Here is a 19,362-nt window from a genome sequence, read left to right as displayed (position 1 = left end):
CAGTTCTGGAAAACACTGAGGTCTTCTGAGATGCAAAGGGTTAACCTTGTGATGGACAAGCATCCCATTCAGCGGCAGATAGGAGGAAGAAACGATGGAACGAACAATATTCCTATTCATTGTTCGCTACTGAAACTGGGATAAGCTCCAGCAAGATGAGTCATTTGGCATCCAAAATACAGGTGTATCTTTACGTGCCACCTTACTTTTGTCAAAGGTAAGGTGGAGGGGGGGGGGGGGTCTCCATTATAATTCTTGTTCGGGGTGTGCCTCCCCACTCCCCAACTCCTGGTCTCACATCAGATCAGCGCATGCCATTTTCCACACCCTTTTTCCGACCTGTGGCCTCATGACTCCTTGTTCGTTTTCAGACCTTGAATGTTTTCTACACAGAAGGAGTGTGGGAAGGGCGACAGCTCGCAAAAATATCATTTCGTTTTGTTCTCAGAGATCACAACAATAGTTTAATGGGAATCTATATTCTCTGTGTACTTGCTTATTCTCAAATGCGGCAGATGCAACATTCTGACGCATTGACTTTCACAATAATTTACGTCTATACCTACGTTAAATATTGCAATCCAAAGATGATTTTACATTAAATACTACTTCTAACAACCATTTCCATTTCTTGAACTTCTGGATGCATTGATTTTTTTTAAGCGCGTTTAAGAAAAAACTAAGTCAAGCAGAAGCCAGTTCAGTATCAAATGTTCTTTCTTTTTAATGGCCGTACTCTGTGTCAGAGTCAACCACGTAACCTTTCTCTTCGAATAATGTTTACCTCTAAGGTCAGAATTATATATTATTTAGTTCAGAGGAATAAATTTTGGGTATTTATATATTGTTTTACGGTTATGTAGAAAGCTGAGATAGCTTTCCTACGAGCTGAGTTTACGTGCAGGTGATTTTTGCATTTGGTTCCATTAAAATTTGGTTAAAAATTGATGTGATCTAGACTCGCGATCAATATTTACGTAAACAGAACATTAAAATGTCACCTAGTGGATACGAATTTATCTTCTCGTGTTGATATCATCCCATCGAACACTCGAGGACTAAATTCGTATCCACGCACAGCCATGTAATATCTTCCCTGTAAGACATGTTAGATCAATGAGTTACGAGTTTGAGGTTCGAAAAAACAATTTCACCTTTGATCTTCAATTCATGCTGTATGCTATGCTAATTCACTTACAATTCAGCATAACTCGGTAATGTTGTTGTTTCAAAGAAAGAAAATGTCTATTCAGGCTAACAGAACAGAACAGAACAAAACTAGGTCCTTGAAAACCACAATGTAAAATAATTTCACACTAATAATACTAATATGGTGAGTATTATGTTTTCTGCGGGTTATTCATTAACGTTAAACAGAAAAAGAAACAAATTATCCAAACTCAAAAACTCGAAATCATAAACCTAAACTTGTTATATTAACTATTTCCTGATCGATGAAGGTAAGTACACCTTGATGACCACTTTAGTAGTACCACTTGTAAAACTTTGCTGCATCCACAGAGGTCATGTCTCTCTCAAACAGCAGCAGTAATTCACAGTGTTTAGTATGAGGAAAAAGATCCACAGGTACGGCTTTCACCAAGCGAAATGGTGCTGTTTTGATCCTCTTAGAGGTTGGCCTACATAGACTGAAAATAAAAGGAAAAAAAAAGACAAAAGTGATTGAGTGCGAGTCGTTAAAAAAACGCAAGGCTAGGACCGAAAAGGTGTAAAACTAGAAGTAAACGAAAGAAAAGCTTTTCCCAACTTAAAAATTTTTCCTTCGTCGCCTAAATTACCAAGATTAGTATAGTTATGGGCCGGGTTGTTCCAAAGCTGGATTAAGATAACCAAGGGTTGGTGTGAAATCTGATTTCAGTTCTGAAGGCTTTAAAAGAAAATTCAGTATAAATGTCTTTTTGTCTCCAATTTGATGATTGCATGACGAATAGTGAAAATCATCCAAAAAAAGGCTTTGAACAAAGAATTAAAGAAACCCGGATTAACATGTAACCCTGGATTAGTGCAAATCATCCTTTGAACAACTGGGCCATGGTCATTAGAACAGTTAAAGTTTAGTATCGAAAATAACCCCGCCTCAGTTCCTTATGTGATTGGTCCAGGAAATTTGGGCCAAAATCTTTAACTAGAACCAGTCCCAACTCGGTCACTCGTGTTCTCCCAAGCTTTAAGCAGGTTGTCTGTTTTTTTACGAAGAGTGCTCATTGGCTGCTGATGATTTTACCCTGTATTCTGATTGATAATTGATGATTCGGTTTGTCAACACTCAATTGAAAAATACTCTATTGTAAATAGTCTCGTAATCTATTGCCGTCGAAGCGTACATCCGAGTTCTGAGGTATGAAGCTGCGAACAATAATGCAAGTCTCTGTTCCATCACGGGTTACCCTCAAACCCCCCCCCCCCCTCCCCCTCCCTCTGAACTTCGTTGGGAAGAGTAGAAGTAAAATGTATGGCAGAAAACTTGTGTCGAAAACTCACTCGAGAAAGTTCACGAAAGCAGCGCTTGGGTTACATGACACGTATATCAGTTTGTCCATCCGACGACTCTTCCTGATTGCGTGTATAACTGACTGGTCTACAGAAACAGAAAAAGCAAAAAGACAACAGAACATAACTCAGCTCAGATGAAATGATTTTTCACCCTAAGGTAGAGAGAAAGAGCTGTCGGTTCAAGACAGACGTATAAAGAAAGGAAAGGCTAAAATTAATAAGAAGGACTATATAATAAAGAAAATAAAATAAGCATCTGATGCAACGTCTAGCGTTGTAAATTATACAGCTAATGGTATCACATATCCTAACAATTCTAGCGCTTCCTTTTCTGATTACTTTATGCGCTTACTCCCTTAGAATATTCCCTACAGGCATAGCCATGTAAGTCAATCGAGTCGAAAAATTTTCACAATGCGATAGAGCAAATTTTACGGCAATAAACTGTACAAGTTACGCCACACATGCTGGTTACGAAATATTCACGATGTGTTCCGGTGACTTACGAAGTCCAGCTCGGGGTGGGTCCATGATGCCGATGATCTTAGTTTTTCTCGGCATGTTCTTGAACACGTCAACAATGATGTCTTCCGCTTTCCCACAGACAAACTGAGCGTTTGAAACCCCTAAAGTGCAAGATACAGTGATAAATTTCTGACTTTTAAAGAAAGCCAAATCTTCTCTATGAGCAAAACTTCGGCCCGCTTCAATCAAGAACACTCAATTTGTATTAAACAGGATCATCGTAAATGGCCTTATTAGGTCGCCCTCTCCATTAAATCTCCCCGTCTGGAGCTTCAAGTTGCTGTTAACCCTTTAACTCCCATGAGTGACCAAGACAGAATTTCTCCTTACAGTATTGACTCAATATCAACCAGATAAGTGATGAGAACAGAGAAAAATATCAATTTGAGGATAATTAGTTGATCCAATACTAAATTCTCTGAACTAACATTATAAGAATTGTATAGTGCACAGTGAGGAGAATTACAAATTTGATCTGGGAGTTAAAGAATTAAACCTTCTTCCGTACGGGACCCTTGTCTCCACTTCCCCCATCACAAGACTCCACAATAAAAACGCACGGCAAGAAAAAAAAAAATATGATAATAATGCTTGACAAATAGCAATACCGAAATAACAAAATATCCTTGTATTCAAAGCCGTATCAATTTCTTTTAGAACTATTGCGTTTCTCATGTAACGAAATGTAACCTGTGTGTAGTTTTCTCAAAAGCTGGGCGGCCGAGTTTAAACACGCCACCCCTGCCTTGACAGGCACCGCTTTCTAATACGAAGCCCCCCCCCCCTTCCCCCGTCGAGAAGCCCAAGCCAGGGGGGTGGGGTTGGGGTTTTTAATGGAGCGTTTGCGGTATGCTTCTCATGGCTCGGGCAACCATACATAGCCCTTCGGCCGCTATTTTTCAGAGACGATTTAAAAAGAATGGCAAAGAGCTGTAGGTATGAGACCGGCGATCCATCAAAAGTAAAACAAGACTGTGAAGAGAGGCAACATGTACGAACTCACCGTTTAAATCTGCATTAGCTTTGGCATCTTCCACAGCATTTTCGATAATCTCAACACCTATCACTCGCTTCACGCTCTGTAAAAGAACCGCTGGTTATGAGACAATTTTCCAGTTTTCAAATATTCGCAGCAGGCTGATTTATCATGTGTAGCGTAATAATTTTCCGTCTAGGAAGAAATCCCCAGTTTGGTTTTCCTTGGAAAGATTGGAGCAATTTTGAATTGGGTTTCAAATACATTCGGGTTGGGTTAGATTTATTATGCCCTTAGACTAGTCTAGTAGTCAGCGCCACCCTCTCGACCCATCAGATGCCACTTCCATGCATTTATTTCGAGTTCCCACCGGTTCGTCATGTCGTAAACCTTTTGTCCCGGCTGGCTGCTGCGATGAAAAAGGTTCTGAATGTGTTATCAACAAGAAATACTTAACCCACCTGGGCCAGACATAGACCAAGGGCTCCAGTACCACAACATATGTCTGGGAGAGAGAACATAGATACCATTATTAAAATGAAGATTCTTAAGCTGTAGTGTCGAAAGTACTACTGATTTTGTTCAAGGTTTTTAGGCAATTTACCACGGTCATCTCGAACTCACTCGAGTGTAAGCATCACTCCCTCCAGTCATTTTTATTTTCCCTTTTACGTTAAAAACAGCTGGGTTCTACCACAGGGAAATTTAGTATTATGCACCGAGTTGATAACGTAAATTGGCCACCATAAAGAGTTTTTTTAATTACCCTGTTATACTCTCCCACCGACGCAGCACCAGTTTCTTTAGAAACTTACCCCTTTATGCAATTGGGTTCTACCATAGCTTGCTCACAGCTGGTTCTTCTATGAACTGATGTAAGAACACCATTGGTGCATTTCCCACCCTTCAACAAATTCTCTACGGGATGCCCAGGCTTGAGCAAAACTCGCGCCATTTTCTCGACCAATCAGATTCAAAACTAAAACCAATGGCAACTTGATTGCTCGCTTTTCTCGTGCTTCACATACTTTGCTTGATTTTACTGTTGCTATCCTTGTGATATTTTGCTCTTCTCTGATTGGCTGTTGTAAATTACTTTGGTTTTCGTATTGAGATACACAATCGAAAAAGCGCTCTAAAAGCGGTATGCCTATTACTCACCAAGTACCACTGTTTCGTCGAGGTGGTCACCACACCACTCTTTCAGCAAGTCAAATAACTTTTCAGTTGCCTTGGTGTTAACTAGGCGCAGAAAACAAACGGGTACATCAAAGCAATTGCATCAAAAGCCGTATGGGATAACACCCGTTTGGCTCTACTTTACTCAGTATTTAGTCTAGACAACTGACACTCTTGTCTAAACCAATAGGCAGATTCAAAACCAAAAACCAATCCTGACTTAACAGGGAAATTTAGCATTATCAACTGCGTTGATAACGTAAATTGGCCACTGTAAAGAGTTTCAAAGCTCTTTGAGTTTATAACGTATATTGGCCACCGCAAGAGCTCAAAGCATTTTGAGCTTTAAAACTCTACACAGTTGATAATACTAAATGATCTTGTTTTACTCTCTCATCAACGCAGCACCACAGTTTCTTTAAAAAGTTACCTCCTTTATTCAATCCGGACTTATTAGGTTGTGTTCTCCTGTGCTTCAGAGAGTTTGATTGTTTTTACCTGGTGTCCTAATTGGCTCCAAAGGATATTTTTTTTTGATTAGTTGTTGTGATTTTTGGTTTTAAAATTCTTAATCAAAAGGTGTCTGCTCGGGTAACTAACACACAAAAGGAACCACTCTCCCACAAGAAAGCTACTAAATACCACAAATTGGAGGCTTATTGTTAATCAAGGCAAAAACTATGAGAAAATTACATTGAATTAACTGTAGCTGTTTACCTTGAAAAAAGGAATCAGGAGATATTCTGAATTTCAATCCACAAAGTTCCTCATAAATATGCTTAAAATTAAAAAAAATTACTTCAGTTAGAGCAAAAGTCAACAAAGGTATACAAAAGCAAAAAAGAGTATTATGTATGGATAAAGTTGTATTGAGAAGATCAGAAGGGAGAGTTGTTTGACACTGCATCGCAGGACTCACCTCATCTCCCATGATATGAACAAAAGGAGCCTCTGCATTTCCTCCTACAGCCCTGTACAAGGAACAAAGTTACATTAATGTTACAAACTTTTTTGTAAATATGGATTAAAGTATGCCCCACAATGCTGCAGTTTTATCTAAATTCCATAGCATAGATCCTTTAATCATAGCATACATCATAGCATAGATCCTGGGGCAGAACTGTAGTATTTAATACCACAGTTCTACCCCAGTGATGGGATGCACCTTGCAATTTGCCCCTAGTATTTTGTTTCAGGTTTCCTGACAGTTTGCTAGTACCCAGTTATACTCCTTGGAGGCCAGACTCACTGGTAGACACAAGTGTCTTGCCCAAGAAAACAACGCAATGACCCAGACATGGCTTAAGGTAGGAACTCTTGACTTACAGCTCAGTGCATTAACCCTTTAACCCCTAAGAGTGATTAGTAACTATTTTCTCCAATCATTATCACCCCTAAAAAAAACACTGAGGTCATGAGAATAAAGGAAATGATCACCAACTGAAGAAGCTCCTGATTGTTAAACAAATTCTCCCTGTCAGTACCATAGGAAATGTATAAAGAACAGTATGGAGAATATGTACACTGATGTTGGGGTGAAAATGGTTAAGTATAAGGCCACAAAGTCACATATTAGAATTTAAAAGATACATTAACAAGGCAGAGGCTGTGGTATGTAGAGGAAGCTGAATGTACAGAAAGAAAGAGTTTGGCTTCAAACACTTGAACTAAATTATTTCTGGAGAGACAATGTAGTTGAAATGTTGATGCAACTGTAGACTATCATGTCTCCAACATAGCTTTTTTTATAACTTAAAAGCACCAGGAATAATCTTACCTCGTGTGATTTATTTGAAGATAGAGTGATGTAAGTGTTACATCTTTCCCTTCGCCTGTTTTGAAATATTCACTGATTTGCTCTTTTTCTGCTTCAATTTCTTCCTACAGTAATTAAAAGCAGTCAATCAAATGAGTCAAATTAATCCCCTAGACAGTCTTTTTTTCTATACCAGCAATCAACTATAAAAAGATAGCACCTGCATGCGGTAACTCACAATATATAGTACATTCTCAAAGTTTCCAATATATCTCAATATGCTCAGTACATGTGCATAGCATACAATACCTTAGTCATTTTTTGAGGGCTGAACTGTAGCACGGCCATGGTGTCACCATACATAGTGCTTCGAACTGTCAATGTTTGCCAATATCTATCCACCAAACAGGGTAGAAAATACTTTTTAAGTTCAAACTTGGTTAACAGGTTCTAAAGGGAAATTAGCTTATCAGCTAGTTGGCTTATCTCTAACAACACAATGATGTAGCCATAGCTTGAACCCAGATCTTTAAATCTAGAGTCCACCTTACCAACCACTAAGCCACAGCATCTCCCAAGATCAAATTTTAGTATATACTACACAAGTAAATCTCTCTATTTGCACACACTGATTGGCTAATTCAGATATGATTAGCTTGTATTATTAACCTCTAAACAGGCACAAAGACAAAATCACACTCAAGAGTTTAATTTTGGATTATTTTTCAGTATTTTGAAAGAAATAAACAATTTTTTAGTTTCTGTGTGCTACATACTGAAACAGCTATACACCACTGTTTTAGTGAAGGTGCTGGATATTTACCTCCGCTTCAGTAAATAATTGTTAAATATCAGATTTATCTTAACAGGGGTCAGAAAATATTATGCACTCAAATCACCAGCAAACACATTTTGTCAGTAACTAAAAATAGCAAATAAAAATATAGGAGAACCTACCCAGTGTGGAAACAGAGATCATATACTGGCAATGGCGACTTCCGTACATAAGTCTGAAAAGCCTGCAAAGAGCAAAGGCCCTATTACAAACTGGTCACATCATAGTAAGTCGAGACATTGTCAGATCAGTAAAGAAGTAGTATCTTACCTTAGCAATAGCCTTGGCCTTATCTGAAATATGAATACATTCAGATGGCTCTACAACTCCACTATAACCCTCTAGGAAAGAACAAAAAAAAATTGATCAAGTAAATGAATATAAGGGATACACAGCTATGCATTTTCTTGTTTGATGTGCCAAACTGAAACATGGAATTCTCTTCACCAATTTTAACCAGTGTCTCATTATAATTTCACCAAGAACATCTTCATGACATAGAAAGAAATGATAACAATGCATCTGAACCAGTTGCTAGACACTTAAATCCGCCTGTCCCTACATCTAGGCTTTTTGCAAAGCTGCAAAGCTCTAGAACAAAAATTTATCTTTGGTATCAACGAGTGCTTTTCATTCAACTAATTAATTCTTGAAGTCTCGTCACCATATTTCCACCGATGGCATAGCTCCATTTTCTGCATAAAAAAACACACACAACCCACAATTCCTCAATTTGCTCTGACCAAGGACTAATGCTCGAAACGTCAGCTTTGAAAATCTTTATGATGGCCAATTTACATTATCAACTCAGTTAATAATAATAATATTACCCTGTCGATTTCACCAAGGTATACTTCATGCAGATGAAAATTTACCAATCAAGGGTCTTACCTTTATATGAACCAAGGCGGAATCCAACTGTTTTAGCTGCACAAGGGAAAATGTTTTTAAAAATGTTATGCGATGATAACTTAAATAACAATACTAATACTAGTACTTAATTTTTCACCTTCATAATACCTCTTCAATTTGACACTTGAATGAACTTCTGCTAGGTGGTAAATGATGAAAAATGCATTTGCGAGGGGATCAAAGAATTATTTATTCTGTGGTGTACTGTTAGCAGTTTGCCTCAGGGAATTCATTTTTATTCTTAGAAAGGTACAAAACAAACATAAAAAGTGTTGAGGCTATACAAATTTTGAGCACAGACTAAACTATGTCACCTAAAAAAGACATATCAGTCTGGAAATGGATTAAAATTTACAGATTTCTCTGTAGTGGAAACAAATTAAATAACACCAACAATAATGAAACTTTTGTTTTAACCCTCAGACATACAAGGGAACCTCTGGTCAGCAGTTGGTATGCTCAATGGTCATAACCTCATGTCAAAAAGAAAAAAAGAATGATAACTTTTTTTCTGAGGTTGACAATGTGGTGTGATCCTCAGGCGAAGGTATTTACTGATGATTTGAAAACCCAAACAGAAGACATCATCGGTGTCAAGTTAGAGTAAATTTTGCAGTGCAGTAAACTGTTATAAATTTGCTTAGTGGAAACTGACTTATACTTTTGGTTGTTATTTGAATAGCTATTAGACTCAAATTGCATTCATCAGTTATGTTTGGTATTTTGGTTATGCTAATGCTGTGAAAAGGGTAATTCATGTGTTGGGTGCAAAAAGTTCTTGACACCTGTTGAGAGGAATCTCTTTTATATTAGTAAAGCAGCTCCTTGTATTGATAGTTACTGCTTTAAGTTGCATAACCATCAATAAGAATACCTGTAAATGGTGTGGAGTTTAACAAGATGATGTTCAGCCATGTGATTGTTTGTATCAATAGAAAAATTTCATAATATTTCCACAGGGCAAAACCAAACAGGGTGGTACAATTAACAGTTGAACCTCTCAACAATAGCCACACTGCTGAGGTACTGATGAGCGATGACTGGCCAGTGTAGAGGTGGCCGATGTTGGGGAAGGTACCACTCTTTTCCCCCCTTTCACTCCCAAGGTCTAAAATCACTTTTCTGCAATGCATTAGACTATAGTATACAATTTTTTTTAATTTTAGCTCTGAGAATTTGGTGAGTAACCAACCAATTTTCCTTTCTCCTTGTTATCTTCCTGCTTGTACATGGGTTGAAAAAATGAAGGGAAAATCATTTTTGGTCACTCCTGGGAGTGAAAGGGTTATCAAGAGTGATAAGTGTGGAGCTGAGCAGCTTTGTAATGAAGTAGCTGTAACTTTCTGCAGAGAAGGCTGATGTGGAGAGGCAGCCACTTTATTTCAAGCAGCTTGTATGTCCAAGGGTCAGATTCAGGGCCTTCTATTTGGAGTTAATTTCTGAATGTGCATGTACTCATAAACCATGCCAACAGTATCCTACCTCCATCAGGACCTTCAGCTATAGTGAACTCACACTTATTTCGATACCCATCGAGAACAGGCTGAAATGTTTCAAAGGCAAAATTAATGGATGGGATGAGGTCTGACTTCATGTATTGTCTGCCCATCACATTGCCGCCCGACTCTCTTAAAGGGCCTCAGAAACCCACCTAGTAACCATGACAACATTGAGATCACAGCTTGTGATCAATCTACTACAATGTTACCAACACTGCTTGTCCCTTTCGTGCCAAAAATTTGTTTTCTGTTTTTCAGTAGAGACAGCCTTTCTCTCTTTTTCTGTTACAAGAAATAAGTACTACTAGATTTCTTTCATAAGTATTAATCATGAACTGTCTATCAAGAAAATACTTCAATAGAACAGGAAAAACAAAATATGGCAGAATGACACATTTCTTGTGAAAATAAAAATCAGAGTCACTCAAATATTAGACTTTCTGATTACCGACTCATTTCAATTTACAAGCAAAATTTATATGAAATAAAAAAGAGCAATTAAATCAGTATCATTGTTACTTACTGATTCAACACAGTCCAGAAGCTCACAACAAATTCCATTTCTTTTAGCACTACAGAAATATAAAAACAGCAATTAAACTGAAAATGGAGCATTGGACTCAAAAGTTTGCTCTAAATAATTATTAAGCAGCCTGAATTGGTTTGCAAATGCAATAAAAAATATACAGCCAATCCTCAAGTTAGCATCTGGGGTACTCCTTCTAAATTGAGGTCAAGTCTGTATTTAAGCCAATTGGCCCATCTAGTTGGGGCTTGTCCCAGTTTCTTTAGCATGAAGCGACTAGGAGTATGACTACTCTCCTCTGGGTGGGATGCTAATCCATCTCAAGGTCACCCTGCCTTGCATTTCATCAAGCTTCCCTGACAATTTTCCAGTACACATCTTCACTCATGGGTGAAGAGGCATTGTGTGAGTAAAATTTTTAGGGGAGGGGCACTTATTGAGCAGTGCTCTTTAAGTTTCTTCCAAATAACAGCGAGATATGACAGCTTATTTTAACATAACATCTGTATACAACCAACAGCATAGACAGCATATCATTTTACAAGGCTGATCCTGAAGTGCTAATAGCATCACAACATGGTTACTTTTCCAAACCTATGGAGTTGGCTTACTTGGGGGGAAGAGGGGGGGGGGGGCTGTTTCATGTTTTGCCTAATAGGAGGGGCACATATTCCAAAGGAGCACTTGTTTGAGAGGAAGCCCTTATTTGAGGATGAAGGCTGGGCTAGAAATGTGTTTCTAGGAGAAAACAAAACAAAAAAACTCAATGCAAGATGTATGCTTACCTTTCTTGTTCCACCCAGTTGTTCTGTACAGATGAGGAAAACAATGATCAGTATTCTTTCCACAGAAAGTTTCACATGACAACATAAATTCTAATGACAGTTTCCTCATATACCTTCAGCACCATTATGGCTTTCAACTTTCTAGTGAGTTTCCCCAAAATCTCCAGCATGTTACTCCTCTTAGTCTGCAAACAAACACATAGAGTGAAACTGTCAAAGTGTACAAAGACAAGCTGGTTTTCTTTGAATGCACAGGCTTAGGAAAAATTCTGGAGTTTTTTAACTAGAGGAGAATTCCCGTGTCAAGGTAAATACATTATGTTACAAATTCCATCCTAGTTCATAAACTGGTATGTCAGGTTTAACCCTTTAACTCCCAGAACTGATTAACATAAAACTTCTCCCTACAATATCCATACATTATTCAGCAAACAGGTAATGAGAACATTCAAACTTATCAGGTAGAAGCTGCTATCTTAATCTAGCACCAAGTTCTCATAACTAATTTACAAGGAAATGTGTAGCAGCTACAAGGGAGAATTAACAATCAGATCTTGGGAGTTAAAGGGTTAACTCCAGAGTGACTAGCATCTAATTTCTCCTTACAGTATCACTGCTAAATCAAATGTATGAGTCACAAGAATTAAGGAAAATGATCACCAACAAAAGTGGCTCGCGATTACTGTACAAATTTTCCTTGTCAGAACCATAGAAAATGTACGTAGAACAGAGAGGTGAATATGCACACCGATATTAAAGCATTGAGAGCTAAGAAAAGGGGACTTGTAGAAGTAAAACTTATCACATTTGTCCATCAACAACATCATACTTGTGAAAAAATACTTAGTGGCTGGTATAACGCAGTGTTTCATCTTGGCTAAGAGACTTATCAGATACTTTTCCAAAATTTCTAGAAACTCATTGAGCATTGCACTCAAAGTACCATTAGCAAATTCAAGATGCTAGCAGTCTGGCACTCAAATACAGAAGGATTCCCAGCTGCACATTCACTAGTTACAATTTAAAAAATAAAAGTTGTCAAATGATTGTGGAAAAATACTTCATGAGTGGTACAACACCATAATAAACAATTTGGGGAACACTTGCCAATGTCAAGACAGCCTTGGACGTGTCAGAGTAGACAGATAAATTCACCTTGAGCAGTTATAAGTTGTACTTACTTCCATTTGCTTGCTGTATGGCTGATCCCACAAAGGGGTCACAACATGGTTTAACCTGGATAACAAAGACAGGACTGTTGTTGATACATGCAAGCCAAACAGATTTGAAAAATTGCTGAGATGATGACCTCTACAGGGAGGAATCTTTACAATACACCAAGAGTTTCAATAACAGCCCACAGCCAGCAAAATTTGCTGTACATGTCAATCAAAATTTCTGATTACTTTCACTGAATTAAATAGCCATACAGTGAAAGTTGAACTTCTATTACCTGCCTACCAGTGGCAGCTGTTTACTTCAAAAGTTCACAAAATCCATGATCTACTATTAACTCATACAAGTACCACATAAAAGAATCAAAATATAAATATTCACTGGTCCAGAATACCCAACACATCTGGAAGCTTGATGCTTATTTAGGTAAAATGTCTAACACGTGACTTGGCTAAAACCTGTTAACCAGCAATACTTTCTTTCTGCAGAACAGATGGTGTTTTCATTTCAAAATGACTGTATCTCCTTCCCCTCTTTCTTTACTCTTTAACTCCCAAGATCTGATTGTTAATTCCCCCCTCTAACTGGTACACATTTTCTTTTAAATAAGTTATGAGAATTTGGTGTTAGATCAAGATAACAACTAATCTTTCTGATAAGTCTGAGTATTCTCATTACCTTTTGGCTGGATAATGTACAGATATTACAGGAATAGGTTACAAGGAAATCACTTCTGGGAGTTAATGGGTTAACCAAGCATGAGGTAGATAAAGAAAACTTTGATTCTCACCTGACAGAAATGGCTAGCTCTTCTCCTTCATCTTCATCAACTTTTATTCTCTTGGCATCTACATTTGAACGCGCTGCATCTAAAGCATTTTGAAGAAACAAACATTACACAAAATGTAACTTGCCTTGGGAGAAAGGACTTCTTTTAGCTACTGAATCAAAATTTAATTACTACCAAAAAAACATTTCTTCGTAAAGGTCAAGAGTTGGAAGAAATTTTCACAATATAGTGTCTGGTTTGAAGCCAGAAACTTATTCCAAGCCTAAATTTATGTTAATCAAGTATCATGACCAACTATTATGCAAAACCAATAACTAAAAATTTCAAAACAAAATATGTTCATCCAAACTTAGAGCAAACTAAACACGCAATTCTGTATTAGGGGGCTAAAGGAATAAGCTTAGACTTCAGCAGTATGCCACAAGCAGAGGAAAAAAAGAGCAGTAGTATTTGTTTAGTTCTTACCCTGAATCATCCTTTTTCTTGCCAATCCTTCTGCTCGCTGCAAAGCTAGAGGATCAGGAAGTGGCTGGGCTGGCTAAAAAAAAAATTATGATTTATCAACATACACACCATTAGAGCCTTTGATCAAGCAAACCTTTTTCTAGTCTTACTGGCCAAAATGCCTACAGGAAAACAAAAGCATGTTTACAATTTTTTATTGCATTATTTTGATTCCAGGCCCAGTTAATCATTCCAAAGATATGTAATGTAGTAAGCTGTACAATATGTCAAGCATTATTGTGCCAAGATTCCTTTTAATTCCTTTTTTTTTTTTAAGCTAAGCAGCAATTCTGATAAAAATTAGCTTGGAGCCTTGAAATTAAACAGAAACAACACTCAGTCACTGGCCTTAATACATTCAGCTGTGGGAAGCTTGCAGTTATAAGGATTTGTTTAGTTTTTTTGAGCATAATAGATGCAGCATGTCAGGGCAACAATATTACTGTCTAATACCTTAGCAGAAAGCACTCTCCCCTTCCACTTGTGTCCTGATAATGATCTGATGGCCAGCTGTGATCAAGCAAGAGTAAATATTTTCTTCATAACACAGTAAAAAAATTGTTTTTTATAACTATCTATTGGTCTCAGCAATGCAATAGAGCCATGATACCTTGGTATGGATCTGAACCTTAGAATTGAGGATCCTCAATCAACTAAGTACTTTGATATAAGGCACCATTTCTTAACTCAAGTGGTTATTTATTCATCTTACAAAGAAGTGATGAATATAAAAAAATTTTTGGAAACAACTACCCATGCCCTAACCTGTATTATAACATAGCTAGTAAATTTGTCTAATCAAATTCAATTGCACCAGCATGCTACATATTCCTATTGTGCACGCTCATGACATCAGCAAACAAATCCCTCAAGAAAAAAAATTTCCCATCGAGTTGAAAATGTTATAAAACAATTGTTTTATACATCATCTGTGTGTTCATCAAGATATGAAAGCACTTGGGAAGTTTGGAGAGCACTCAAGAAGCTAGAATTGCTCTCAGCTATGCCTTGCACAACTCTTACGCATCGTTCATGCTCTCCAAACTTCCCGTGAGTTAAGTCATGCTTCATATCTCGATAAACGCATGCTAACATAAGAACCAATTGTTTAATTTGCCATAGTCTCTACCTTTTTGATCTCAAAGAAATTCTGATTCAACTTACCCTCCTTTCCTCTTCATTCCTAAGAGGAATATGAAAAGTAAATGTAAGAAATTTTGATCATGTACTACTTAAATTATATTAATTTTAATTGGGCATGTCTTCGCTTTATCATGCATTAGGTTTAAGTAGGGATTTGCACATCCCGTACAATTTAAACTACACAAGAAATTTCTTCAAAAGTATCATACCACTTAGATGTTTGTTAACTGCAAATACAAATTTTAAAAGCATATTGTTCAATGATTGTATATACCTAGTACAAAGTCGCATATGTATGTAACAATGTACAGTCGAACCTCGATTATCTGGACCTCGATTATCCGGACTATTTGATTATCCGGGCTTTTTTCTGTGGTCCCAATTTTTTCATGAATATTAATTAGTTGGATCTTGAAAACTCACGGTCGCAAAAAGCCCAATAATCCTTTCAAAAGACTGTTGAAACAGTGTATTATCCTGTGCGCTTTTAAAAATTCGAAAGTGTGACAAGACAACAGTGAGTCAACTTCACAGCCCAAATTCAGAGAGGATAATATCTCTGAGTCCATGGTCGAAATGTTGGAACATGTACAGCAACTTGACAATGAGGAAATGCCTAATGCTTGCGATGTGGAAGACTGGCTTAATCTGGAAAACGAGCTCCTGACTTCGCCACAAATGTCTGATGAAGAGATTTTAGCCACTGTTGTCGGAGATTTGATGGAAAGCCAAAGTGTATGTAGTGATGAGGAAGGTAAAGGTGAAGGTGAGGACGAGAAACCAGTATTGGCTAAAGAGGCTGCGCAATGTTTCAAAAAATGCTTGTCATGGATGGAATCACAGAAAGATATTGACCTTTTGCAGTTAATGCAGCTAAGATGAATGATGGACTTTGTAATGCGATCAAGCTATAAGTCTTTGAAGCAAACAAACATGCTTGAACATTTTAGACCTTTGTAAATACCTGAACTGAAAGTTTTTATTTGTAAATACATACAGGCTGTGTAGATTTCACAACTAAAAAATGATGTTCTCTTTGCTGTATACCTTTTGTTTACATTTCTATCTCATTAATATTCATATTTTCGATTATCCAGACTATTTACCAAGGTCCCGACAAGTCTGGATAATCAAGGCTCGACTGTTTTGGGAAGACTGGCTTGAGGGGTGATTGAAACAAACACTTCTACATGTAGCTAACAGTCACATACATGCTTATGAGCATATATGCTCAGTTCATATGCATTAAGGTTAAATATTTAAGCACTTATGCCTAAATTTATATGCCTTTCATGTACATATTTCCAAGCAGCAACATATCTTACAATTTCAAATATTAAGCACCTGCCATGCACTGTACCTGAAGGTGACATAGGCATGATTTGCTCCTGGGGGTAGTTTCACTTTTACTGGTCTTACATTGAGTCTGTTTGCAATCATCTTCTTGAATTGCTGGGGAATACAAGAGTGACACAAAAACAGTATAAATTAATCAGTTATAAATCAAAAATAAACTTCTGAATCTTTTACAGACAGGTTGAAGCTGGATGGTTGAAATGGGCAGCTGCTGTATTAAATTTCATACTGTTCTTATCACTGTGTTTGAATAATTAAAAGGATTGAGAAAGTTGGTTTCTTTTGTCAACACATATATGAAAAGCTGAAGTATGATCTGAATCGCAGCATAGTTTCCAAGCTCTGTTTTGAGCTCAACAGGTAAAGGTTATTTCTTTGCTGGTTAGAGTTTCAACCGATCAGAAACTGATTGCAAGATGAGCAAATATCTTGGAAATGACTCATCCACAATTTGGAAATACTTGGATATTTTTTTAATACCACAGCACAGGTTTGTTTGATTAAAAAAACTGAAAATCTATAAACCTCTATAGCTTGTATGGTTTTTTTTTACCCATTTCAAGTCATGTGATAATACTTTAGAGAACTGTTCCTTTTAAATTTCCTCTTATTCACCTGCATAAGTTTGCGCAAGTTACAAAAGATAACACTGGGAATTTCCTTGATACCTGAAATGGGTAAACAAAACAGACAAGCTGAGGAAGTCTATGTGTTGGATCAGTCCAGGGTTGTTAAAATAAGTCAGCAACCAATGTATTTCACCATCTTCTCTGGAAAATGCAGGGTTTTCAAAAGGCATTTTAGTAGGTGGCAAAACTTATCCTAAAAAATTTCATAGAAACAGTCAGAGGATAAGGACTTATCTTTTTGTCTTAAAATAAGTAAAGATTGTTCTTACCTTGAGAAAGCTGCTTCAATTTAAGCACAAAACTCCTAAACCTTAAATTTGTTTGAAAAATCTCACAAGATCATGTACTAATACGAAACCTTTTTACATAGAGGAATATTCAGTGTAAGGAGCTCTATTGTCTCACAATGAAATTTTCACAATAACACTTAAGGATAAGAATGATTCTAGACAGCCCCATACTTAAGTGTGCATATTAACTAGGAGTCAATAGTGAAAACAATAGATTGCCGTCGGGACTAACACTTTGTTCTAGAACAGTAAGGGCAGAATTCATACCCTTAGGATATGCTAGGGTGTTAAGACTGGATGGTTAGCCTGTGGTTACGTTACTTAGTTACATTACTCAACTGTACACTTGCAGGCAAAAAAACAACAACAACCAAAAAAAAAAAAAAACCAAAAGATTTCATATCCCACGCTGCATTCTATCGTAAGGAAGATTAACTTTCTTGGTCATAAACCTTTTCCCTATATTATTATTCCTTTAATTCAACGTTACGTTTAATCCATGTTGCTTGATCAACACGAAACTCCTTCTTGTACCTGGTTTCAAGCTATGAAATGCTGATTGAAGCCTTAGACAGTTCGTTATCATTTGCATGCTTAAGAGACCTTAATCAGGTTGATAGGTAAGAGATAAGAAAGTAACTTACCTTATAACCACATTTCTTGGGAAGATTTTGAAGTTCTATCTTATAAATCTCGGAGGTAAATTCATCTCGCTTAGTGTAAAAATAAGGATCCGATTCTGCCTCTTCTTCGTCTGGCTCATCGTTTATTGCGCCATCCTCATCTTCTTTGTCAAGACCCTCGTGGTCCACCTCGCCATCTTCCTGCTCGGGTACATTTTCGCGTTTTTCCATATTTTCAATCACGTCAACTCCATCGACAGGCGTTGATTCAGCTGCAGCACTACCTGACAGTGACGAATCAACTGCGTTATCGTGGCTGACCCCTGCGTTATCCACGAATGATGCTGTGTCTGTCATTGCATCACTGCACCTCGTGAACTCAGTTGCTGTTGTCACATCAGAATTCCATCCACTTGCTTCGGTTTGCAGTTTTGCGAATTGGAAAAAAGGTGGAAATCCGGGAATAGGCGATGAGACGACTTTGCCAACACTTGATGTTTCCTCAGGAAGCAGACTGGACTGCTCATTGGTGGATGAACCCTCTCCATTTGCAAGATCTGTTTCCTCGTCCGCCATTTCCAGATGATTGTGGTCACATGTCCGTATTTTTACATAACATCAGTAATTTCATGCACGAGCTGGAAATCTGACCCAATACGTAAGCTCGATTCACAAATATTGTCTTATCACCGATACAAATATTTAACACGGCCCAAATACATCTAAATATGAACAACAACGCTGTAATGCGAACAACAGAAACTGGAAGTTGAGGATTGAGGCGATCGTTTTGCAATCTCTCATTCATACAAGAAGGGATTGGGAACGAGGAAAAGGAAGAAACAAAAACTTTGCAAACTGATGGTTATGTTCTCCGGAACATTCCTGGAGTCTCTGATACTGTAAATTCTTTTTTCTTTTTTTTTGTAAAATCTTTTTTGTCATCAGGGAGAGAAAGCTATGGTTTGATTTTTGAAAACGCTGATTTGTAATCTTAACCGGGCACATCCCTTCTCTTTTTAGAGCACAGATTAAATTTTAAAACATACACGGTTTTTAGTCCACAGCCTTAGAGAACTTTTCTCACCGACTCAACGCCTTGGCAGCATCAATTTATAGCCCGAAGCACTACTGCTTCAAAGGCGAAAAAAAAAAGTTCCAAAATGATAAATATTAAAAAAGAAAAAAAAGCAGAGCTATTTGCTTCTGTAAATTTATGACCAGGACCCCTATACTCCTTACCCTTTCTCCCCCCCCCCCCCAACCCACCCCACCTCTGGGTCTTTCCGGGAAACCTTGGAGTTTCTGAGAAAAACAACGTATTGTCTTCAATGGGAAATAATT

At 37.5% G+C, this 19,362-nt stretch overlaps 2 protein-coding genes across 2 annotated transcripts; one reads left to right on the top strand and one right to left on the bottom strand.

The window, feature by feature from the left end:
- Positions 1-436: 436 nt before the first annotated feature.
- LOC113666230 (tRNA (uracil-5-)-methyltransferase homolog A) lies at positions 437-19,062 on the bottom strand. Its single transcript, XM_027181982.2, has 24 exons — positions 18,040-19,062; positions 16,481-16,572; positions 15,142-15,160; positions 14,431-14,487; positions 13,939-14,011; positions 13,474-13,552; positions 12,689-12,743; positions 11,621-11,692; positions 11,508-11,530; positions 10,720-10,768; positions 10,180-10,240; positions 8,677-8,712; positions 8,056-8,126; positions 7,908-7,969; positions 7,260-7,344; positions 6,972-7,075; positions 6,114-6,165; positions 5,912-5,972; positions 5,177-5,257; positions 4,477-4,520; positions 4,043-4,118; positions 3,021-3,140; positions 2,503-2,599; positions 437-1,649 (listed from the first exon to the last, which is right to left on the bottom strand). The coding sequence occupies exons 1-24, from the start codon at positions 18,592-18,594 to the stop codon at positions 1,484-1,486; spliced, it is 2,190 nt and encodes a 729-aa protein (XP_027037783.1). The 5' UTR covers positions 18,595-19,062; the 3' UTR covers positions 437-1,483.
- On the top strand, positions 15,559-16,129 carry LOC149036652 (uncharacterized). Its single transcript, XM_089189055.1, has one exon. The coding sequence runs from the start codon at positions 15,688-15,690 to the stop codon at positions 16,000-16,002; it is 315 nt and encodes a 104-aa protein (XP_089045181.1). The 5' UTR covers positions 15,559-15,687; the 3' UTR covers positions 16,003-16,129.
- Positions 19,063-19,362: the final 300 nt, after the last annotated feature.

This window comes from Pocillopora damicornis, chromosome 12 (assembly GCF_964200805.1).
Source record: "Pocillopora damicornis chromosome 12, jaPocDami1.2, whole genome shotgun sequence".
NCBI lineage: Eukaryota > Metazoa > Cnidaria > Anthozoa > Scleractinia > Pocilloporidae > Pocillopora > Pocillopora damicornis.
The sequence above is the reverse complement of the archived record's forward strand: the minus strand, read 5'-3'. Positions and strand labels throughout refer to the sequence as shown.